Raw genomic sequence first — 24534 nt, 5'->3', positions numbered from 1 at the left:
GAAAAATACTGAGTCAGACTGATGCTGTAGCTTGACGTGGGAACTTTCTTGACAGTGCTGGCTAAACAGTGCCTATCCCTCACCATTTACCTCCTATTAATTTTTTTTCAAATTATTATTTTATTTTTGTCCCCATAAATAACTCAGTTCCCGGGTTCATAGTACGGCTCACCAGTGATTTTACTGGCAAATCTCAGCCGATTTAGCTTGGTATTTGGGGGTAAATATTTAAGGAATATCTAAGTTAGTATTGCTCGTAAGGGTCAAGTTGTAAAAACAGACTTAATCTTGTATTGACATGTTCTGATCTGCTTTTATGAAGGCTTAAATACTAATTATATTTCATTTTTATTTAGGGTGCAATTTTCTTGGAAGGAATAACAGTTAAATGTGTGACCCAAGTGACAACACAGCCAAAGTTAGGAGGAATACAGCAAAAATGTCAGCAGTTCTGTGGATGGGAAGGGTATGAGAACATTTAGAATTTGTTTATTTATACTGTCTAGAAATAACGTTTATGTTTCTAGTTTTGCAGAGGGGAACAGCTCATTGTAAAAATTAAAAGGTGACTATTTTTGGTGAATTGTTTAAAAAAAAAAGCAAGCTTCAAAAACACTCGACAGTGAAACAGATGAGGAGCTTGCATTGCATTACGAAGCAGAATGATCAACTGTTGATATTAAGAAACAAGACTCTAGAACTGCTTTTCCATTTAAATAGCAAAATGCTTTCAGTTGAATTGTTGCTGTGCAAATTCCAGATACAGTCTAGTCCAGGTGTTTGTGTAAAATTTAGTGTTTGCTCAAACTTACTTATACAACTACTGTTACACTTCCGCATTGAGGTAAAATACTTGTTTGTATAGCCAACATGGGTTTGTGTCCAATGTTAATGAAAACATTGATTTTAATGTCTCAGATTCTAAACTCCTCCTTTCCAAAGCTGATGATCCAGGGAGTTGCTCACAGTGCTTCCTAACTTGCTAATGCGTATAGTTCTTCTAGTGCTTGTAATTTTGAATTCAGATATTTCTTCCTCCGAAGTTAAAACTTTGAAGTTCCACATAATTTAGTGTTTTGTCAAAAGCAAATACCTTTCTTCTTATCAGATGGGCGTTTCATTCTTCTTGCAAAATACCTTATTGGAGAAGATGTTCTAACTCAAAGTTAATCTTGCAGCAAGTCTGGTACAAGGTGTGACTGCAGTCTAATATAAAAAATGCATTGCCTTGTGTGACTGTTTATTGCAGAATATTAATAAACTTTTTTTTTTTTTTTAAGGTCTGGATTCCCTGGAGCACAGCCTGTTTCCATGGACAAGCAAAATATTAAATTTTTGGAGCAGAAGCCATACAAAGTTAGCTGGAAAGCAGACGGCACTCGGTAAGTTCGTTTTAAATGAAAAGGAAACACCCAGTAAATTGTGTAGACGGTTTGTATTTTCTTAAGAAAGTGAATTCACTTGTACAAAGGACAAAGCATATTCTAACAACAAAACTGACTCCAGCGATTTCTTTTTTTGCTGTCTTGATACTCAACATTTGCTGAAGTTTGTGGCCAAGTTTCTCTTTAGCAGCTGTTCTGCAGACTGCCTGTTAAGTGTATGTACTTTTATTCTTCTCCATAAACCTTGCCTGTCTGTCAGTCAAGACTTGCCACCAAGGTCATAGAATAATATTAAATAACAGTTAGACTTTATTAAGCTAAAGAATTTGTTTATAAAAGCTAAATTAATACTTCTAGTTGATCCTTCAGAAGCTGGCTAGTGTTAGAAATTTCACAGTTGTTTTTTTATTCATACTGTGATCCTTTGTTCAAACTTGTAGTTCTGTTCAGCCAAAGCGTTTAACCTTCCCTCACCATTTCTCTTACATTCATTGTAGGGGTGACTTTTTTTATAACAGACTGCAACCTGATTGGATTGATGTGTTGAACCTCTTCAGTGTTGTTATTTCTTGTTTGAAATGCATCCTTGTATTTAATTTCTCCAGTATTCTCATGTTAGCATTTCAAAGTAGGAGAAACGCCCTACATCATCAAATACAGAATGGCAAAATACTTTTTTTTGTGATTTTAACTGGTTATAGATAGGTCTCAACTGGATGAAACTCAGTTGTCTAAACATGTGCATCTGGTGCCATTGGATATCCTTTCATTGCTTTGTCTCATGAAAAGGCCATGTTACACAGGGTCTTTTGCCTCTACACCCAGCAGCTTAGATGACATATAGAAAATATTTGCTGTTCACATTGAAATAAAACGCCAAATGTTAGGTGCCCTGTTTCCTTGTAGTCTTGCAAAGAGGTGTGGCTCTTCATACAAACAAATCTTTCTTGAGTAAAATTCCAAACCTCCAAAATCGTACCTATTTTTGTAAGACTGAATATTTTCAATAGGTTGGAACATTTGTGAAATTACAACCATTTTCCTGAAGTTTTGAAATCATCACCAGTGGGGTTTGATACTCTAACCTTCTGTTTTTCTTCAGTATTCCTGGTTTCAAAACTAAAATCAGGAATCACAGATATTGATGGAAATGGTTTTAACCTGTGCTACTCATAGCATTCATGTCACAATCTTCTTTTTTGTTGTGGGCGCCCTCTTAAGGTAATTAATAATACAATTTCTTACATCATAGTCAATAGTGTCTCAGTAACAGGAAGAATTTGTGTGACATTCGTTTCAGTAGCTTGATTTTTATTTCTAGAAGATGTTCTTTACATACAGAAGTATTTAAACAGTTGTAATCTGTTCTAAGTGGGATGACTTTAGTTTTTATTCACTTAGAACAAATGAATAGATTTTTAACATGCTTTTACTTGATCAGAAAAAGTGCACTTACAAAGAATGTACACAGGGTAAGAGGAGTTACAGTCATTTGTGCATGGTGCTTTAGATGAGCAAAAGAGTTTGGTGTTCGCATATGTACAAGTTGGAAGGCATTGTCCTGGCTTCAGCCAGGGTAGAGTTGATTTTCTTCACAGAAGCTAGTGTGAAGCTGTGTTTTGGATTTGGGAAGAGAAAATGTTGATAATGTGCTGATTTTTTGAGTTGTGGCCAAGTAGTCAAGGACAGTCCAGCTTCTTGTGCTGGCTTGCTAGCAAGAAGTCTGGGGGTGCACGGGAAGCTGGGAGGGGACACAGCCGGGACAGCTGACCCAGGCTGGCCAAAGGGGTATTCCATACCATATAACGTCATGCCCAGTACATAAACTGGAGTTGACCGGGGGGTGGGAATTGCTGCTCCGGGACGGGCTATCGATCGCTGGGTGGTGAGCAATCGCCGCATTCTGCATCACTTGTCCTTGTACATTCCTTTGTCGATATTATTGCTGTCACTGTCGTTTCCTTCTCTCTTGCTGTCCTATTAAACCGTTTTTATCTCAACCCATGAGTTTTTTCATGATTCTCTCCCCCATCCCACTGGGGGAGAGGGGTGTCAGCGAGCGGCTGCGTGGTGCTTAGTTGCCGGCTGAGGCCAAACCACGACAGCATCAATTGTGTGGATTAAATGTATACTTTCAAAAACAGGGGGTAAGAGTTTGTTTTCAGACTGGTGAAGTTAAAATACTGGTTTTGTGTATAGATATGAGCAAAAGAAGTTTTGTTTCAACAGTGCAGTGGAAAGCATTCTCCCGTCAGCGTGCTGAGACAACAAAGTAAAATTTTGATGCTAAATAAACAAGCACTGTAGGCTGTCTTCGGGAAGTTTTTCCTGTGTTTTTTATTTTGTTAGGTTTGTTATATTTAGTAATAGAAAGGAGTATTCCAGATAATGAAAAGCATGGAAAATATGGTGAATTGGGTGTCTTATGAGAATTATCAAGTGTCTCCACATGGAGTCAGTCAGGATTCAGCACAATTCTGCCAGAACTAAGCTGTCTCCTATAAAAACCCAAAACCCTTCAGGTATCTCTCATCCATGGAGTTTGTACTTCAAGTGTTTATTAGCTTGGGTAGAGCATGGTGTGAAAATACAAAGCAAGCTTGCACTCAGTATGGCGTCCGAGCATTAAGAAATGGCAGGGAATATTTGGCTTATTAACATTGGCTGGCTGTATGCACAAGCACTTGGGTAATGCGAGGCAGGGATTCTCAGGGTGCGAGGTTACAGAACCATGGTGCTGGGAGATCCAGGCTTATTCTCAGAGCAGTACAGTACATTCAAAAGCTGCTGAGCCTGAAAAGGTAAACTCAGCCAACTTAAACTGACCATGCAAAGAGCCAGATGGGAGTATTTGCATTTATTATGCTTTTAATCCACATTCCAGATATACTGCCCATGGACTTGACTTGTATAACTATGAAAATATGTTTACAAAGTATTAATGTCCTGTGCAGCTCAGATTTTGGTAATCCTTGCCTTTTTTCACAGCTTAGTCCTTCAGGAAGCCTTTGTTTTAGGGGTTGGTTTACACTAGTATTTTAGTACGTATTAAAGACAGTTTATGGAAATGTTTTTGTATAATTTAAGCCTATTGCTTCAAGAAATAGTAATAGCAGAAAATAATTCTATTTTTAAAATAACTTCTTTACAGAAGGCCATTTGATATTAAAGGAAAAAATCACTTCATCTGCAGTGTCTCTGGTGTGTATTGCCACTGAAGAATAATCCGTTCAAAACTGTGGGTCATTAGCTAATATAGATTGATATGTCTTAGAACAAATACTAAGATGCTGTAAAATTACAATTAATGCTATTCCATAGGGTTGTAAGCTGTTTTGCCATATTGCTTTTTTTTGGTTGTGCTTTCAATATGAGGAGTCTTTCTTTGTTGTATCTTATGTTATTCATTTGGAAAATTGAAGTCTTATGGAATATTCTTCTTACGCAAATGTACAGGATGGGTACATTCTGAATACTAGAATAATTCTATAGAAAGTAGTAGTGTACCTGGAAGAGTGCCTTTTGTGAAAGAAATTGAAGTGCCTATGTAATTTCTGGTAGGAATTTTCAGTATTTTGGACATTCTGTCCTGTGTTTTTAGAGTTCTAGAATGGTGACAGAACAGAATGGATTAAGAATAAAACTGAGGGAACTAAACAGTTCTTTTAAATTTTATCAAAACATAATAACTTGCAGTTGATGATGGAGATACACAGACTGATAGGTGTATCCAGAGAAAAAAATCATGCTGCAAAGATCCAGTGTTAATGAAATTCAGCTGAAGGAATGTTGTGAAAAAGAGACTAAAGATGAAAACCTGAGCTGCTATTTGGACATTTAGACACTGTGCATGGTAGCTACCCTAATCAGCAATGAAAAATTAGTATGACAGTTTTTACATTGGACATGCTTCTATAATTATTTTGTTGTTCTCCAATGATCTGGACTCCATATGCAATTAAACAGATTTTCATTATTTATTCTGAATGCTTGTGTTGACAGGCGTGACCTTCCTGAATTTGCTATTAAGACATCAGTTAGCGGAGATCCATTTATGGATTCCCTGCTTACTTTATCTAGAGATGAAACCCCTGTCATCAAATATCTCTGAAGCTGTTCTGTTAAATATGGTTTAGATGCAGCAGCCTAGGGTTTGCCCATTACAATATTATTTGGCTTGCATACAGGGTTTTTTTGGTCTTGTTCTCTCCCTTTTTAAAAAAGGACTGCTGTTTCATTGATCTGATTGGACTTACAGAAAAGCAGACGTTTCACTCATAACTTAATATTATACTTTCTCACGTAAATAAGACACTCTCATCTCGGGTAATAGCAATATTTTCTCAACCTAGCCAAACTTCTTAAATTTCACCAGTGTTAAACACCTGCATTTTTTTCCTGCAGCAGTAGTTTTCTCTAGAGGTTTCATGGCTGAAGCCTTTATTTGTAGATTGTCTTAACTGATGGGTAGTGTCAGTAATTTCACTGAGGACTTTTACTTTTCTAGGCATTTCCTATTCCTAGATTTCAACTGAACCTGAACTTTCACCATTCTGGTTTGAGAGATGGGTTGTTGTTGATGGTGGTTGTTTTGTTTTGTTTCTTTGTTAGTGGTTGAACAGTGCATGTTTTCTTGCTTTCTTAGTATTAATATATTTTTCTACCTATAATTTAAAAAAAAAGAAAGTATTTCCCTAAATGAAGGAGCATTTTTTTGTCATCTTGAGTTGACTAGATAACGTGACATTCATTAGTTAAATTATTTGACAGTGATTCTATAATGTATTTTGGGGAAATTTACTGGAGTGGTATCTTACACACTGTTGTAAATGAGTGGATTCGGAGTATGGTTTGGGTCAAAACTCATCCTCCTCCATTGGAGCCCTAAGTTCAAAATCCTTTGACTTACCGTTGCTTAGTCTGTCCTGATTCACAGAGTTTATACCTACACGGTGGTCTTGCTTCTTCTGTGCCTGGTTTCCAGAGCCCTTTGTTCCATGAGCAGCAGTGAAGGCAGACCTCCTTGTTCTCACCTCAGCTTTCTTTCTGGAACATGTTTGCTACAGAGGGAAATGCAGTGTGAGCAAATACTTCTCTCCTCCTGTTTATAAATGCCTATGTGTAAAGATGTGTACATTTGCATCTCAGGTTTAGACAAGTGAACTTTAAAAGTTTTGAAGCTCACTTATCATTGCCTCTCCTTGGAAAAATATTTCCTTTGTGCCAGCTATTTGCACACATGTAAATATTATATGCAACTCACTCGGTTTTGGGGAAAAACACCTCTAAAATTATATTTCTTTAAATTATTACTCTAAAAAAATAAATCACTTGTCTTCAGCTGTTCTGACTGGTTTGGTGTCACTTCTATCCTGTATATTTATTGGAACAGTTGTCAAACCTCTGGTGTCTTTAAAATAATTTTAATGCTAATCTATTCATAAGGCACAGAAATCCAAGGGGCAAATTTACCACTACTAAAATCATGCCTTTTGGCTCTGCTGAGATGAAATATACGTTGGATGTTAACAGTAGCTACAAGTTATGCATGGTTTAGAAATGCATCCAATTTTGTAGTGCTGGGTTTCCGAAGTAGTAGTTGCTGTCTGAATCAGATAATCGTAACAGTATGTTCAAGGCATACTGTAGGACTCTGTATTACCAACTTTGTACTGTAAAATGATTAATCCAGGTGGTTAGCGGCTTGCTGTATCCCTTGATATGTATCTCATTAATACTCTTTGTAGCAGATGTTTGTTCTAATGAGTGGAGCTGAATGTTCAGCAAGGAGTGGGGTTGGTAACGAAATGAGACACCAGTTTTGAAAAAAAGACTGTTACCACTAAGAATAATAAATGCTCTAAAATGTCTGTGGAATAATTCAAATTAATACAGTCAAACAAGACTACGTTTTATAATGATAAAATGTGACCTAAACCAAATGCAAGCTATTAAGGGGCGTAAGTGATTTTCCTACATTTGTATGAGTACCTTTTTATTCTTCACATCTGTACGCATGCAATTTTATTAAATAATAGTAAATATGATCATAATACTATGGCTGTTCAATTATGGTAAAGCAGCTATTTCAAAAAATGCAGAACAGGTAGTTCTCGCCAAAGGCTATTATATTGGAAAAATGTTCATGCAAATTTGATGGCTTGCAGATACCTAAATGAGAACAAGTGGATGCAGAATGTAAAGCAGCTCTTTGAGAATTGCTGCTAATTGTCTAAAAGGTGTTTGTAACAAAATAGTTAGGAAGTTGTCTGAAGTTGGTTGTTTTTTCATGATTAGCAAATTACTTTTTAGGAAAAAGGCCTAAATAATTCTTATTTTGTCGGTATCATAGTACAAAATAAAAATAGTAAAACTACACCTAACTGTATGATAAAACTGGTGGCCAAATTTTTGAATTGTCTTTATTAATAAAACAATTTTTATTTATCCAAAACACGTAAGATACTGTATTATAAAACTTGTGGTAGCTTCCCAGGTTTCTTTAGTTTAGCTTTTTGTACAAGTTGAAGAAAAGTTCTATGTTTTGTTAAGAACTTCAAAATTATTGGCAGTTGCAGCATTTTCAAAAAAAATACTTGTAACCATTACTTGAAGGAAGTGGTCTGGGTGTGTTTTAAGATACCTTTTCATGCACGTTGTTATGAAGATGAGGTAGAAGTTTCTCCCTGAATTTGCATGGATAAATACTTTTTTTCTTTGATTCTTTACACGATGAGATGAAGCTTACATGCATAAGTGAGAAATTGGCAGATTCCTAATATGAAAAATTATCCAAAAGTCATTTGTGACAAGCGTAACTTGTGAAAAGTTGATCATTGCTGAAGAACAGCTCTCAAAAAATGGAGAAAACTGAGAAACAGATTTTTTTGTTTCAGAAATTAAGAGGTAAAAGAAACTAACCCAAAAATTAGGTGACAAGGAAGAAAAATGGTAGCCTGTCTGTGAAGGATTAAGGAAGAGATGGTCAAATGGATTTATGAAAAAACTTATCCCTGAGAGACAGGGGGAGGTTAGAGAGAAAGTTGGGATAATAACAAGAAAGGAGGAGGACAGAGAAGATTGGAGAGTAGTACTAATCCAACTAAAAAACAAATCTGTGCACTTGAGAACTCATTGTTAAGAACAAGAGACCAGCTTGTCATGAAGGCAGATCTAGAGAATGGAAAGATTATTTCCTGGAAGCATGTAGAGTTGAACTTGAAGGACGCCCTGTTGGGAATGAGAAAGAAGCCATAGGTTAATATTCAGATTGGTACAAATAACATGACTAGATTCTCATGGATGTGGAATTTTATGCCTGGTAGTGGAAAATGCCTGAAGTGGAGGTTTGCACAATTGTTAGAGGATTCTTTCCTAATTTAGAGGAGGGGGACAAAAATGTAGCATGTTGAGAATTGACAGATGGCTTCGGAAATGGTGCTAACAGGAAAGTTTACGGCTGTTAGTCACTTGAAAGCACCTGGGAGTAAAGAGTTTTTCTCAAGGTATGAATATACCACCTTTCTGTGCACCCTACTGTCTGACCCTAGATGGCTAGTGAGTAAGTGAATTACTATATATTGTGTTTTGAGTGTCTTGTCATTTAGTCATGTTTAGTGTTATACATGTTTATGTTTTATCTTAAGAAACAAATACGTACCAATTCTGCACCATTGGTTGGTAATGCTGTGTATCCCTTCCTGTGTGGTTGGGGCATGTTTCTGTGGTCTTAAATTTTAAAGGACGGAAATACTCAGGGGTTTGGACATGTGCCAAGCAGACCTTTCAGGACCAAATGGATTTTTTTTTTTTTTTTTTTTGTGTGTACGAGTGACGGGTTTTGTGAACAACTGGGCTTAACTCAAGTGGTTTGATTCAAGGCATGTGCTTATGTAACTATCAGCAGTGGGCAAAGCCTCAGCTGTTGAGTGCTAATTATACATTGTTCGTGTGTGTAGGACAGCTACTCTTCAGACATTTGTTACTATTTTCATTGAATATCTCACAGTAGTTGTTGTAAGGATTTTTCTATTATTCCCATGAAACTGTCAAAATGGGATGGTATTTAAAGAGAAGACTTGGAACAAAAACCTTAGTTAAGAGGGTAGAGTGACTGTTGCTATTCCCCAAAGTGACTGTTGCTAGTCCCCTATTCCTAACTCTGCACTGTTTTGTTGCATGCTACGTTGTTAAGGTCTTTGGAAGGGAAATGCAGTTTTTGCTTACATGGCGTAGTCACTCGTGGTCCTTCTTTATAACATTTTAACCAGTTCTTTAAGAGAAAACAAGCTTGCCCAGTTTTAAACTAGTTCTGTAGTTCTGCTTCTATAGCTGGGAAGAACCGTGGTTTAGGTTGAGTCTAGAATCTATGCAGGATTTATTTCACTGACTTTATTTTGAATAATCTACTTAATTGGAGCTAGCATACGTTTTGGAAATTGAAGTTGTGAAAGTTATTGAAACAGTTTTAATAAAACTATCTTTTTCCCCCTCCAGTCAAGATTAAAAGCTAGAAATAGCTTTTTTAGACTACGATACTACTCAGTTGCTAGGAACCTGCAGTTTAGCTTTTAAGTGTGTGGTGATAACGTAATGTCAAGCTTCTGCAAAAGTATATAAAGGTCACATATATGATTCTGGATTATAATGTATAAACTGCCTTTCTAATGATTGCTGAAAAGAGCAATTCATAGATGTTAAGCACTCTAAACAGCATTCTGCTTAATTTTCTGAAAAAGCAGATGCCTAATTCATGGCTTTATTTTGTGTGTTTAGGTAGGAGGGGAAGAGAAGATGGGATAGGGAGGCAGGAATGATGTGTTTTGAGACTAGCAAGTTGGGGTTTTTATATCTGAGATGTGAATCTTCACTCACTGTACATCTTAATAATTATCCCTTATAAATGTGTTAGACAATAAGTTTAGGATTACAAGACTGATATCAGCCTGTTTCCCACAGCATTAGAACCCATGAATATTGTATGCTTACTTGAGTTTTTATTTGAGACTGCAAAAGTAAAACTTTGATAAGTTGAGGTAACATTAAGGGCACTTTCAGCATATTTAGTGTTCCCGCTATCTCAAGGTAAAGACATTCAGCTCAGGGTGATGAAGTTCTAGCACAGGGTGGCCTCATCATCTCCACCTGTTGAAGTGTTGTCAAAGGGCATGTTGTCCTTTTCTCCTTTTTTACTTATTGTACAGGGGATGAGAGCATGCCTAGACTTTCTGGTGGTCTTGCAGCAGCAGAAAAGGAGTTGTGGGATTTTGGTAGCCAGACTCATGGGCGTCACCATGTAACTCATCAGTTCTGTTTTACTTCATTGATTATAAACCAGGAGGGTAAGAGACTGTGGGTCAAAGGAGGCAGAATATTTGGAACTATTGGGTATAAATATTGTTACTTCTAAGCAGTTCCCACAAGGCAGTATTATTTAAAGTAGAGATGTGTATTATAGACCAGGTCTGTTTAGTTTCATAGCTGTTGGGATAGGTTGAAATTGTTTTTTATCTTAAATTGCATTTGGAGTGAGTCATTTGGGGTGGATTGATTGGTGGTTTTTTGGGGGGGTGTGGTGTTGATGGGGTATTTATGTATGTATGTATTTATTTCTAAAGCATGTCTATATCACTTTACTGCTTCTCCATCTCCTGAAGTCTGTTTTTTAAATCATTGAATCAATGTAGAGGAATAAATAAATTGGTGTGACAGAAAATGTCATCCCCAGTCTGGATCCAAATTGACTCGAATGGCCAAAGGTGGCATTTTTACTCTAGGTTGTGGTTTCTCATTTATATGTGCCTGCAACAGTGTCAAGACTCTGCAAAGAAGTGTTGGAAGGAAGCTGTTGTTTTTGTGTCCCTTTCTTAAGTGGTTTAGGAGCACTCCTGATGCGATACCATACAGAAGGTCTATTTTGTGAAGTAGCAGGCTTGATTCTTCACAGTTCTGAAGTTTGACAGCTCACAAAGTTTTATGATCACAGTTCTGGCTCTTTGAAAAGTACTACTTAACTGATTATTCATATATAACTATTTGAATATTTGGACAGATTGTCTCCTAAGCAAGCTCTTTTGTTTATTTATAAATAGTTAATGCATTAAAATGCTTATTATGTAGCTTGTGCTATGAATACTAATTGTAGAGTATTCCACTGTAGTCTTAAAATGTTCTAATTAGATCAAGATAAATGGCATGCCTGTGTGTGTACTTGATGTTCAAGCGACAAGTATCAGTGATTACTGGTTTATTTATTTATTTTCCTTCTCCCAGGCCACTTTTGATAGTGGAACAGCGCGTCCTGTGCTGCTGGTTCTCTTGGGGGGATTACAGGCACATCCATGAAGTGTAACGGCTTAAGCTTATTCAGGGAAGAATGACATTCAGTTTGTAAAATTTAACTATACAAGAAACTAGGACAGCGCTTTCCCTTGGAGCCGATCTTCTAATCTATGATCACGAATGGCAGTTCTGCTCTTCTGTGACTTGTGCCTTTGATGTTGGCAGAATTGACCCAGCATATGTTTTGGCATAAATCACTTTAAATTTAAGGGAACCTCCTTTTTCAAAGATGTGATACTCTCTTCTTTACTGCTACGTTATGGGCCTCCATGAGAGATGTTATGGTTTTCTTGCTTGGGGAAAGAAGGAATGTAAATACTTGTCATCTGATGCTAAATTAATTTGTTTTTCTTTCTTACACCATTGTATGGCTGCTGCTTTGCAATTTTTATTTTTTTTGAGCCTGCTGTTTCAGGCATGAATTTCCCTCAATCTCCAAGATATTTTCAGACTAAAGTTTGTGGAGGACAGATGGAGTCAAACAAGTTCAAGCAAGCTTGAAGCTCAATATCTGCAATAAATAATAATTTAAAAAAAAAGAGAATTCAGTGGTTCAGTCAAGCTGGAGTGATAATTTGTTCCATTAATCGTATAGCTTTTAAAAAAAGTAATCAGAACATTATATTGTACAGTTGTTTTCCAATATTGTTCCTCCCTCTAGTGTAGGTATGTACTTGACCACTTAGCGTCATTAAAATTTGGGTGAAACAAAGAGAATCTAGTATTTAAAATCAATCTGTTTGTGTATAGATTCTGTTACTGTGTCACATCTGTTCTAGCTAGTTAACAATTCTTCTTTTGTTTTACACCAGATAGGTAATAATGCACTATAAGAACTCTTGAATATATCGTAGTTGTAGATTAATTTACCCTTTGTTGTAGGTCAAATAATAATAACAAGATGACTTCAAACTTAACCCATAAGCTTTAATATCCTTTTAGAAATAAAGAAACAAACCCCCCACAGCACTCTAACTTAATTAAAACCCTGGAAGGCAGTCAAGAAAAACACTGTAACTGGATAGTCTTTTTTAACCTTGCTAAATTCTTTTACCAGCTCTGTTGCAGAGTTTCACAGTCGAATAATACTTTAGATAGAAAATGTAGTTTTACATTGGTTTTGAGTTTGCCATCTGTTAAACTAATTAAAAGCATCTTTATCCTTGATTTATAAAACAGGAAAAACTAAAGTTTGAACTCAGTCTAAACTATGATACTTTTTTAGGAGAAATGATACCAGTTTCCACATTTACGCATTCTTCCATGCTCCATAGTATTACCGTTACCTCCTTTATTCAAAAGCTGACTTTCCTGTTAATGCTGGTGCACATTGGTATCCCCTCACCTGGGGTACTATAAGTTGTATAATGATGCAACATTATTTCTGTATTATACACCTTCCTATTAGTTATGTGACCTAATGATTTGTTTGCTGATGCCTTTCTGTGCTCTCACTGACCTCTAGAAAGTAGCTACTATATTAGCTTTCTCAGCTGACAAGAGTTAATTTAGAACCTTGTAAGGTGGTGAAGTGTGGTCGTATCTCTCTTCCTACCTGGGTATCAAAACTTGCGTTGTTTTTTACTGTAGTTTGGGGTATTCTGAAGATTTCTATAGTAAATGTTGTCATCTGCAGATTTACTGCCTCACTTTTGATGATTTTCAGGGTCACAACAGTCACAAAAAAGTCTTCTCTGGACCTTGGGTTGTCAAGGGGAGCAAACGCAAAGGGGAACTTGCATTCAGAGTTTAAAGGAGAGTGGTGGCAGGCAAGAGTAAGAAAAAGAATTTGATGTTGAGTGAGATAACAGTGGAGGAGACTGGTGAGTAGTAAAGATTACAGAGACTGAATACCTGTATAAGCTATGGGGTATCTGTTATCCAACAGTGGTAACCTGCACAAAGTGTACACATGCGGGGCATACCACCTTAAAGAATTTTGTGGAAGTGAAGTTCTGTGGTCTCAAATAAGCAGGATGAATCAATGAGTATCAATTCACCAATACTTGGAGGTACTTAAAAGACATGTAGATGTGCCACTTAGGGACATGGTTTAAAGATGGACTTGGCAGTACTAGGTTTATGGTTGGACTTGAAGATCTTAAAGATCTATTCCAACCTAAATGATTTGATGAATATGGAAATTGAGCATAGCCCTTTCATTGTGATATATGAGGTGATCAGTAAGGCAAGACAATTATTTTTTTTTCCATACTAGAATCAAGTCAGGGCAATAGTATCTTGAACAAGTAATTCAGAACACAAAGCTGGATATTTGAAACCTTCTAATTTCTCATGGAACTAGACATTGGCATAGCAGATATGCTAGGATAACTTTCTTGACTGCAACATGAGTATTGGGAAGCATTCATTGTTTAGGAAAGATGCAACATGAAGTTTGGGGGATAACATTTTATTTTCATAATAGCTGAAGGATAAAAATAATGTTATGGAGTTCAGGTTTTTAAAAAGTCACTACTGGATTGTTAAGGTAAACTTCTGGGTTACTGCTAAATCTGCTGCAGATACCCAACTTGATCAGAGTTGTCACTATGAGCACACTTTAACATCTAACACAAGTTGAGCATCTAGATCTCCATTGATGTAATAAGACTTCAGCCAACAAAGTTATTGAAGCCTAGGGGACTATTCATTTCACCCTAAAGCAGACACCTTGTTACTATGAAACTTAATCAGAAGCTGAATTCTGCCCTCTTTTGAGGGTAGAGAATTGGTAGAGAATTTTGACCAGTGACAATACAGGTGCTTCTGAATGTAATAAGAGATACATGAGATACATTTACTTACTAAACAACAGCCTAGTTACACAGTATTTTAATATTGAGGGAAAAAAAAAATCTTGATTATAGAAGATAGGTATGGGTCATTGATGAAAAGGCTTTGCTTTAAACTTAGAAAATTATTATTGTAATTAGAGGCAAAAATAGGTAAATAATGTAGGTTCTCTCTAAAATGACAGATTTGGGTAAATTAAGGGAAGTAATGGAATCAGAAGGACTGAGGAACAGAGTCTTCTGTATAGATGAGGAATGGTATTTCCTCTGAGTTCAACCATTTTGGTAGGGATTTGTATACCATATTTTTGACACAGGAATAGTGGTAGATCTCATGCTTCTGGACTTTGACAACATGTTGATTTGTTATAGACTGAGGCTAATGAAGATTGATAGAATTGTAAGACAGGTAAAGAATGGATTGAAAGAATATGACAACGGATGGTTTTGGAAGAAAATATATAGAAAGCCACAAGTGGAGATCCTGAATATTAATTTTATATTGTCATTAAGAATTTTGAAACAGAAAGCAAGTATGTTCTGACAAACAAACGAGGGAGACAAGCCACTGAATTCACTGAGGAGCAGAATAATAAAACTGGAAGAATATTTAGTTGTAGAAAATGCAAGCTCATGAATAAGAAATATTGGAGCTGGAGGCTGTTAATTGGAAATGACTGTCAGTCAGAATCTAAGGGATTTTTTTGGTTTAAAATACTGGGGAGACTGCTGATGGCAGAATTTAACCTAGAAGTATGTGAGAGAAATATGAAGTGTTGGTATATTAAGAGAAGACTAACTTCCAAGGGCCTCTGTGTGTGGTTTTAAAAAGTTCTATTTAGAATTTGGATTACCAAGTCAAATACATAATTCTACAGCTGCTTATGTGTAGCAGTGTTTCTTGCTGGCTGATATGCTTTGTACTTGTGCAAATGAAAATGTGTGTGCAAGTTTGAAAGTGGTATTTGTGACAGAGCTGTCAGTGTACTGATTAAGAAGACACTGTTTTCCTTTTGTTTACAGACTGAAAATAATATCATGAGTCTTCATATAACTTCCTGTGTTAGTGTCCCTGTATCTAGGCTTTGTCATCCTTCAGGAGACATAGTTTGAAGCAGTGACCATTGCCAGAAGCAATTAATATAAGAGAAGAGAGCAAGCAGAGCCTTGCCCATTTGTTGGGACTTTAGGGTGTATTGCTCCATCTGCCACAGGCCAGCCTCAAACTTGTCTAATTTAAAATGTTACTCTAGATCCAGCACAGTCTGGATTCAGGCCAGGACATGGAATTGCAGCAGCTTAGTGACACGGATAGATGATCTCCTACTGTCAGTAGATAGAGGGCAGTCATTAATTTTCATTCTCCTGACCCTGTCTACAGCGTTTGATGTGTCTGGCCAGAGGTTGATGCTGTCTTGCCAGAAGGGAGTGGCAAGGTCCAAAGTAAAGGGCTAAGGTGGCTTGACCTCATCCTAGGTGATCAACCTACAGAGTGGTGACACACTCATGATTTTGAAGCATTGCCAATCATACAAGGAAATGAAGAAATTGAAAATTATATCTGCAACGGGATTTCATTGTTGCCTCTGCGTCAGCAAACATATTAGTGATGCTAATTGCTGTTCTGAGTTGGGTATTGCTTATTTGTGTGGGAGGGCAGCGCTTTTGCAAGACTGAATTCTAGGCTGTGTAATGAACTCCCCTGGGAATGGAGAGCTGCCATGTATTTTGTGCTTAGAGTTGATGATGGAATTTCTTACATTTTGCATTCTTTAATGTGGTAATACAGCCACAAGCATATTTAAAAAGAAAATAAAAGCAGCAATGACAATGTTGTGTCGAAATAAATAATCTTCTTTGATATAGTCTGTCTAAAGAAATACTGTGGGGCAACAAAAACTCCTATAGAAGCTGAATTTTTAGTCTTCCTTTAAAAAATATTTCTAACCCATTTGCTACTTCTAGATTTTTTTCAGAAAACTAATTTTGTGTTGAGCTCAAACTCAGAAGGTGAGGTCTCAAAATTTGAGGAAGCTGTACTATATTTTTTTAATTACACTTAAGTTTTTAAAACTCCTGTAACCTTATTGCTGGGATAGTTGCTGGGATTTTGGCTGAGTTAAGTTAAACATAGGTAAGGCATGTCATAAAACTGAAGTCAGTGGCAAAACTTCTGTGATCTTCTGGGAGATCAATTTCACTGTATATGTGTTTTGGCAGGCACTATGCTGAACTTGTATTTATATGTTCAGTAGTATTTTCAAAGCTGGCTTTATGAGTCCTAGTAAGCTGGGAAAAAGGATAGAGGCCACATGCTCTGGTGGGTGCAGTATTGGATTTGGAGCTTGGGAGACATAGTTCTGTTGTTGTCCCTGACTCTGAATGACTGTAGGTTGAGGGAGACCAAGTAATCTGCCTTAAATAATATTTTCCTGAAATGTACTTTCAAATTTAACAGTGAAAAATACTAAACACCCACATAAAGGAGAAACCTCAGTTTTCAACTTAGCATTTTCAGTGTAGCTTGTCAGCTTCAGAATTGTGTAAAAAACCCAAAAACCAAACAAAAAACCCCAGAAACACCAAAAAACCCAAATAAAAAAACCCCACCAAAAACCAACCAACCAAAACCACAAAAACACCCCCCCAAACCACCAAAAACCCCACCCCCCAAAAAACCCCAAACAAACAAACCCCCAAAAACCCAACCCACAAAAACCAACCAACCAAACAACAAAGCCTGCTTCTCCCCCCTCCCACCTAAATAGGGAAGTTTAATAAAATCATTCTTCTAGCATGTGTTTTGGGCCCAACTGATGTGGACTGCATGAACAAAAGAGCCTTTGAAACGGTTGCCTTTATTTGGGTATGCTAAAAATAATTGATTTCTGAAGAGAAAACTTTTCAAGATGATATTTGATGGTTGATATTGTTTAAAATTTAAAGATTAAAGTTATTAATACCCTGCTAGGTGATTTTGAGATCTGTTTGTCTAATGCCAGGAGCTGTAAGTCTTTGCTAATGAAATTTTCATCCTATTTCCTGAATTATACTCCTAACACTAATGTCCAATTAGAATTAATAATGGACCTTGCCTCGGGACCCAAAGTGAATGAAAAGTAGCTTCTAATGAAACTTCAGATTTTACCATTTCTATGACTGTAGATATTTTATCTGCTTGTGAGATTAATCTGTGTAGACATCGTGACCCTTTTTTCTTTAACTCACTTGTGAGAACTTTTGTTGCAATGGAAACTGGCTGGTTTGTAGTGGTTGAATTGGCAGTTTTGAGAGATGATATTTGTTGCTTAAACACGATTCTGCGCTTTCATGTGTAGTTATCAAAGGTGAATGAGCAGTTCTGTTATTGCTCTTATTGCTGCTCTGCTCTGGCTCTTTTATTTACTTGTCTTGTTTTAAATTCAGATTGAGCCATCTGATAGGGGACTATGTCATCTTGTGTACTTGCACAGAATCTAATACAATGGGGCCTGGTTACTAATTGGAGCTTTTGAGTGCTCACACAATAGAGATAATTAGTAATAAATGGACAGCTGTAATAGCAAGTAGTGTTCACGGTATGCAATACAATGCATGGCAGTTAAGCTCCTATGTGCTGTTTTAGTTTCTATTAAATGTATCTGAGAAATCGTCGTTCTTCTTTTTTTGCCTGTGTGGCGTTGCCCAGAGGTACGCTCTCTGTTCTGGTGTAAGTGCTTATGCTACTAATACCTTAATTAACTTCTTCAAATACAACCAGTCAGGGCATGTCCAGATAATATTCAGAAAAGAACTGATCAGCAGTCTACAAGATTTCTCCAAGAAAGCTTGAAGTGTCATCTGGAGAAAACTTAAAGCCTAATATTAAGCGCATGAACTTGTGCTGTTTGAGTTAAACAAGCAATCAAACAAAAAAATCCAACCACCTAACCAAACTCCCTCATTAATTAATAAATTTAGTTTCACCAAAACCTTGGCATGGTTGCATGTCTCTTTTGCTTCTTGCACATTTTCAATTTTCAGCTGCTCATAGAACAGATTCAGTTAACATAGACAACTGTTTGTCAGTCCATCCTTGACCAAATTTCTTTTATCTTACGTTGGTAATAATTAGAATTTTGACAAATGTTGTTGTTTGGACCACATTCAGAGTTTTCTCCAATAGTTTCAATAGTTTATTAAATTAGGAGGTGGAGGTGTTTTCAGGCTTTCAGCTTAAAAAACCCCAAACAAAGCCTTTCAAAACAGATATATCTGTGTCAGTCTAATCTCTCTCTCATGCAGAGGACTTTTTCAGCTTCTATGTTAAGCAAATATATTATCATGAGACCCATGACAAATGTGTCTACATGAAAGTAATCTATTGTCCTGAGACCAATTTTTTTTTTTGTCTTCAAAGTAAGCACATGTTGTTTCTCAGTAGCTCTCTGAAGTAAGATATAATTATGTGATTCCTGGTGATCTTTGATTGGAAGTCTTTTGCATGCAGTTGTAAGGCTTACCATTGTCTCTGCCGTTCAGAATTTATGGTATAAACAGCTAACAGTGACAACTTTTAAAAAGAGAAAGAAATCATGAGACAAGAGATGTAACATTAGCCCCATGGTTTGAAAGAGAAGGAATCTCACCACTAGTGGTTGGTGGGCTATCCAGCTACCAACTCTTAAGTAAATGTCCATAGATTTTGTTTTGCATGAAAGATCCAGAGAAAGTGGTGGTGTGCTACTGTTACTTTTGATATTAGACTAATAGATTTTGATGAAACCTTCTGTATGTTGTCTGAACCTGTAGATGTTTTAGGTGGCTGAAAACACCTAAAGCTTTTAACTGTTTGTGTTTTGTTGTTTTTTTCCCCTTATTCCAAAGCAGTTGTAAGATCTCTTACTGTATCACATTTGTAATGATGACGTGTTGTGCTTTAACCTGAGCTGGCAACAGAGCACCACACAGCTGCTCGCCTGGTGGGATGGAGGTGAGAATTGGAAGAGTATAAGTGAAAAAACTCGTGGGCTGAGCTAAGAACAGTTTAATAACAGAAATAAAATAGTAATAGTAGTAATACTTATAATGGAATATACAAAGCGAGTGATGCATGATGCAGTTGCTTACCACCTGCTGACTGATGGCCCGCCAGTCCCGGAGCAGCTGCTCCCTGGCCAGCTTTCCCCTAGTTTATATACTGAGCATGACGTCACATGGTATGGAATATCCCTTTGGCTGGTTTGGGAAGCTGTCCTGGCTCTGTCCTCTCCCAGCTTCTTGTGTACCTCTAGCCTTCTCAGCTGATAGAGCATAAGAAGCTGAAAAGTCCTTGACTTAGTGTAAACACTACTTAGCAACATCTAAAATGTCGGTTTGTTATCAACGTTATTCTCATCCTAAATCCAAACCACAGCACTATACTTGCCACTAGGAAGAAAATAAACTCCATCCCAGCCAAAATCAGGACATGATTCAAGTATGGTTTTCTTAAGTCCTAGATCTCTTGAAGCATTAGAACTTGTTTCTGATGCTGTTTTGTCATTGAGGCAAATTACAATGAAAGCATGTACTTAAAACAGCAATGAATATGAGAGTGCAGAGATGTCCAAGTAAGCTTATTTGAAAAATTAAAAGTGATTCACGTATTTTTTTTCTGTTACTTATACACCTCTTCTTCCCTCTCCATGGTTTCTTTAATTTTTGAGGAAAAGACAACATGCTCTTTATAATTAGTTTTTGTTTCGAATAAATTTACATGGCTTGAAAAATGGATATTGTCTGTAGATTATTCTTGCTTCTGAAGAGCTGGTGCCAACTTACCTAGTTGAATGTATATTGAATTATTTTTTTTGTGCAGCTTTCAGCTCTGCTAATGTTGCATTGATTTAATCTACTCCTCCTCTCTCCTCCAACTGATGTATCTTGTTTTTTTGTTGTGGGTTGGTGTTTTGTTTTTTGTTTTTTTTTTGTTTTTTTTGTGCAACTGTTGTGTAGCATCTTGAACTACTCATCTTGTGTGTGGAGAAATGCAAGTTGAACTGATCTGTGGTGAATTATGATTGTAGTCATAATACTGGAAAAAAAAGTATTTATTTTAGCTGCATGGGTCGTACTGCGTTCCAGTAGCCAGATCTACTGATTTCTAGAGGCAGGATCTGTGCAGACAACAGGATGGCTGCCTGTGTAGACCATTTGCCTGCAGGGATTCTGGGGGATGCTTGCTGCTTTATTTGACAGCAGAGATCCTGTGGGCATTACTTGTAATAACAATGGTGAATTTTAGAAGAGAGTACTGTTTGCTTCATAACCAGGACTTTCCAAGGAGAAATAGATGAATTATGAAAAATCCTGTTTTTTTTTCCCAACATATATCCAATGTATTTGAAGACTTTTATAAGTATGAGAAGTTCTTTGCTGAATGAGTCTTCAAAATACACTTGCTTGCTTTAAAAATATTCTGACGTGTATGGTGGAAAATCCTATGGAGTATTCCAATTCCATGGAGATGGGAACTCCTATAATCTTTTGCTTTTAATCAAGTGTTTCCGTATTCTGTGCTGTCAAAGAAACTGTACTGGAGTCCAAATGGGTTAGTGGCTGTGGGAAGGTTTGTGTCTCTTCCCTATTTATATTGGAGGCTATTCAAGAACATTAGATGTTGTGAACTTCTAGAATTACTGAACTGTATTGATAGTGGATGGTGCTCCTATTTTTCTTTTTTGGCTTTCTGTGATTTTGACTTTTCTCAGTAGAACCTCAGTAGTCATACTGGTGCTTTTAGCACTTCTGTGTGCAAGGTGAAATGAAAGGATCAGTGAAAGAAAGCTCAGCTTAAGGTCATGCTCTCAGTTTTGGTGTAGACCACCAACACGGTTAGATGCAGCGTGATCAGGCATAAGTGCAGTTACAGGGGCTCGGGTGGTAATTAGTTAAACTGACATAACTCAGGTTTGACTGAGATATCAAACTCAGACTTGCTTTTGAGTCTTCATGTCAGCTTCATCTCTTGTACGCTTATTTTTCACACCACTTGTACACTTATTTTTCACACCACTGTTAAGCCATGGTGTTTCCTGTCTGATCATTCAATCACATCTTGATAACTATTGTTCTTTTCACTGGTGTTACTAGGTGCGCTAAGTTTCACTAACTGCAGTCAGATCTTCTTGTTGGTTCCAAAAAGGCACTTTTCTGGTCTCTTTTGCTTTGCCAACCTTCTGAGTCCCACAACAGTTTCTATCTTCCTTTACCATACCAGATTCAAGCTCCTAGTCTTCACTTCCAGGGCTGCTTGTGGTATATGCTCAGCACCTTTATTCCTCCTCGTTCACTGCCAAGATGTTGACTTGTTGCATCTGGCCTTTGATAGTAGTTTCTGTTGAACTTTCTTCTGCAGTCAGAAGGGGTGCTCTCTTCAGCTGCTGCGCAAGTTTGAGGAGACCTTTGTCTGCACAGCTGCCTTGTTACTGAAATGCTACTTTAGTACTCTTGCTGCAAAGATCAAAGAAAACTTTACAAAGGTAACTCAGGTGTGTTACAGCTATCATGCTCTTTAGCATCTCTTGTGGGTTTTATATTTTTTTAACTTCTTTTCTTTCTACTTGTTTGCTGGTTTTTCTTGTTTACAGGATGTTACCTCTATAGAGCAGTCTTCTGTGGGATTAGCGTAGAGAGGTCTAAATTAATGAATTGGGCTCCCCAGTACTGTCATAATGTAAAGAAACTTTTAGAAAATTCAGATGTCTGCAACTGAATCAAGCTCACAAGTTGCTGGTGATCATGTAGTAATCTTTGTGGTTTACCTTGTGTGTAATGTGAGAGCTATGTACCTTGGCTATATTTGTCAGTGTTTTAATGAAAAGTAGTTCAGTAGTTGGCTGGGACTGTGCAGTGCTGCAGTGTTAGATAACCAGTGATAGACAGGAAAGGTGTTCCTTTTGGATGAAACTCTGCAGATTTACACCAGGCAAAGTTCAGTTCCATTAATAAAGGAAAAACTGGAGTAAAAGATCTTTTAGCTGAATCTAACTGAATTAGCCTCATGTATTTCTTACAGCGTTATTTTTAATAGATTTTCAGGCATCATTTTATCTGGATGCAGCAATGTTCTTTTTTTTTTTTTAATATATATATTCTTGATTTTTATTCTTGAAATATTTTCTTTATGATAATTGCATTGAACTAAATCATCTGCATTCTCAAAGCAATAGTTTTAACTTTCAACTGTAAAAACTTCCTTCTAGAATGCTTTTTTATAATGTCTGTCATGATTGCTTTTTTTTTTTTAATATAAATCAAAATAGTAGAGATTTAGAGGATATACCTTTAAGTATAATATCTTAACATTGCCTTTTCAGGTATATGATGCTGATTGATGGCAAGAATGAAGTTTATATGATTGATAGAGACAATTCGATTTTTCATGTATCTAATCTGGAATTTCCATTTCGTAAAGATCTTCGCACACATCTAACAAACACTCTTCTGGATGGGGTAAGAAGCATACCATATAATTATTGTAATAATTTCGGTCCTGTTTGCTTTTGTTCAGGCCAAGTTTTTAGGCCTGGATCAGTGAATCATGGGAATTCAGGAGTAATATAGATTCAGTCAGTGACTGACCCTTCGTAAGTAATTTCTCATCTACAGAATAGCAGTGATGACTGCTCTGGGGGGAGCTGTTTGTCTTTGAAATAAATCAAGGTATTGAGGTAACATTCTCTGAATATGAGAAAATGCTTGAATAGAATCTAAAGAAATAAGTGCAAAACCTCATCTCTTGTTAACAGCTTTGTATTTTGATACAGTAAACATGGTCAATTTAATCCAGTTAATGTAAATATTTCTAAAATTTGATACGTTTTCATCATCTGTTGATAGACTTTTGTGAATTGATGTCTTTGCTTCTGTCGTCTTTATCTTCATCTCATCTGAATTATTGACGGTGATTTAGAAATTATTTAGTTAATTTGTTTAAGAATAAAATATTTCTAAGTTGTCATGCTAATTTAAGTTGTATAAACTTGCTGATGAACTTTGTAAGTTAGTCGTAAAACAAGCTGTAAAACATCTGTATTTGTTGTTTGAAGGCTGGCCTGGAGTATTCTTGGTAAACTCTTCAGAATAGTAGCCGTAAGAGGAGATTACTTCTTTCTTGACCTTCCTATTTCAGATGAGCAAAAGAGCTTCATTAGCTCTTATACTAAATACCCGTCAATGTATATTAATGCAGTTTCCTATCGTGTTGCAGTAGCGTTGGAGGCTCTCTACACTGCTGTCACTTTTGCTTGCTGAAGTACTGACTATCTGAGATGATCTTACATATTGGTCTTCTGAAGCCTAACGCACCTTTCAGATATGGGAGACCAGATTGTCCTTGTCAACTTCCTTTCCTTTCTCAGGCCTTTGTTGTCAGTATCCTTCTTGAAGTGTCACTTCTGTGAATCATCTGTCTTACTGAACACACATTTACATGTGAAGCATGTATAAATCGAATCTGTGAGGATAATTATTGCAAGGAATGATGTACTGTCTCAGGGACAGAGGAGCAGATAATGGAATATTTTCCACCACCTCTGCCTCGCTGAAAAATTGAGAGCGTAATGCAAGAAATGCCACACTGTCAGCTCAAAAGTGGTTGCACAAGCTGTCCCGTGTGTTAGGAGCCTCTTCAGACAGGCAGCTTCCAAATGACGTGCATAATAATATTCTTAATAACATACATAAGATCCCATACTGTTGAGATAAAAAGCCTGGTGCTATTTTTTTCCCTGCTCTTTTTAAGGCTCTTGAGAAAGTAATGGCTTGCCAGTGTCCATATGGTGCAATCCTAGGTGCTCTTCAGACAAACTGCTGTTCTTTTTTTGCTTTTCAAAACAGGTGATTTAGTAAGGGTGGCTAATAGAATCATAGAATCGTTTAGGTTGGAAAAGACCTTTAAGATCATCGAGTCCAACATCTTAACCTAGCGCTGCCAAGTCCACCACTAAACCACGGCACCACATCTACACGTCTTTTAAATACCTCCAGGG

The 24534-nt window shown here is 36.8% G+C and overlaps 1 protein-coding gene across 1 annotated transcript in view; it reads left to right on the top strand.

The window, feature by feature from the left end:
* Positions 1–356: 356 nt before the first annotated feature.
* LOC104616472 (mRNA-capping enzyme-like) overlaps positions 357–24534 on the top strand; it is a gene marked incomplete at both ends in the record, with an annotated part of 64671 nt that continues 40493 nt past the window's right edge. The window contains 3 exons of the mRNA XM_010281497.1: positions 357–466; positions 1281–1382; positions 22861–22996. Of these exons, the coding sequence (XP_010279799.1) occupies positions 357–466; positions 1281–1382; positions 22861–22996 (348 nt within the window). The remainder of the gene's footprint in view (positions 467–1280; positions 1383–22860; positions 22997–24534) is intronic.

The sequence above is a fragment of the Phaethon lepturus genome, unplaced genomic scaffold (assembly GCF_000687285.1).
Source record: "Phaethon lepturus isolate BGI_N335 unplaced genomic scaffold, ASM68728v1 scaffold14352, whole genome shotgun sequence".
In the NCBI taxonomy this organism is placed as follows: domain Eukaryota; kingdom Metazoa; phylum Chordata; class Aves; order Phaethontiformes; family Phaethontidae; genus Phaethon; species Phaethon lepturus.
The sequence above is the reverse complement of the archived record's forward strand: the minus strand, read 5'-3'. Positions and strand labels throughout refer to the sequence as shown.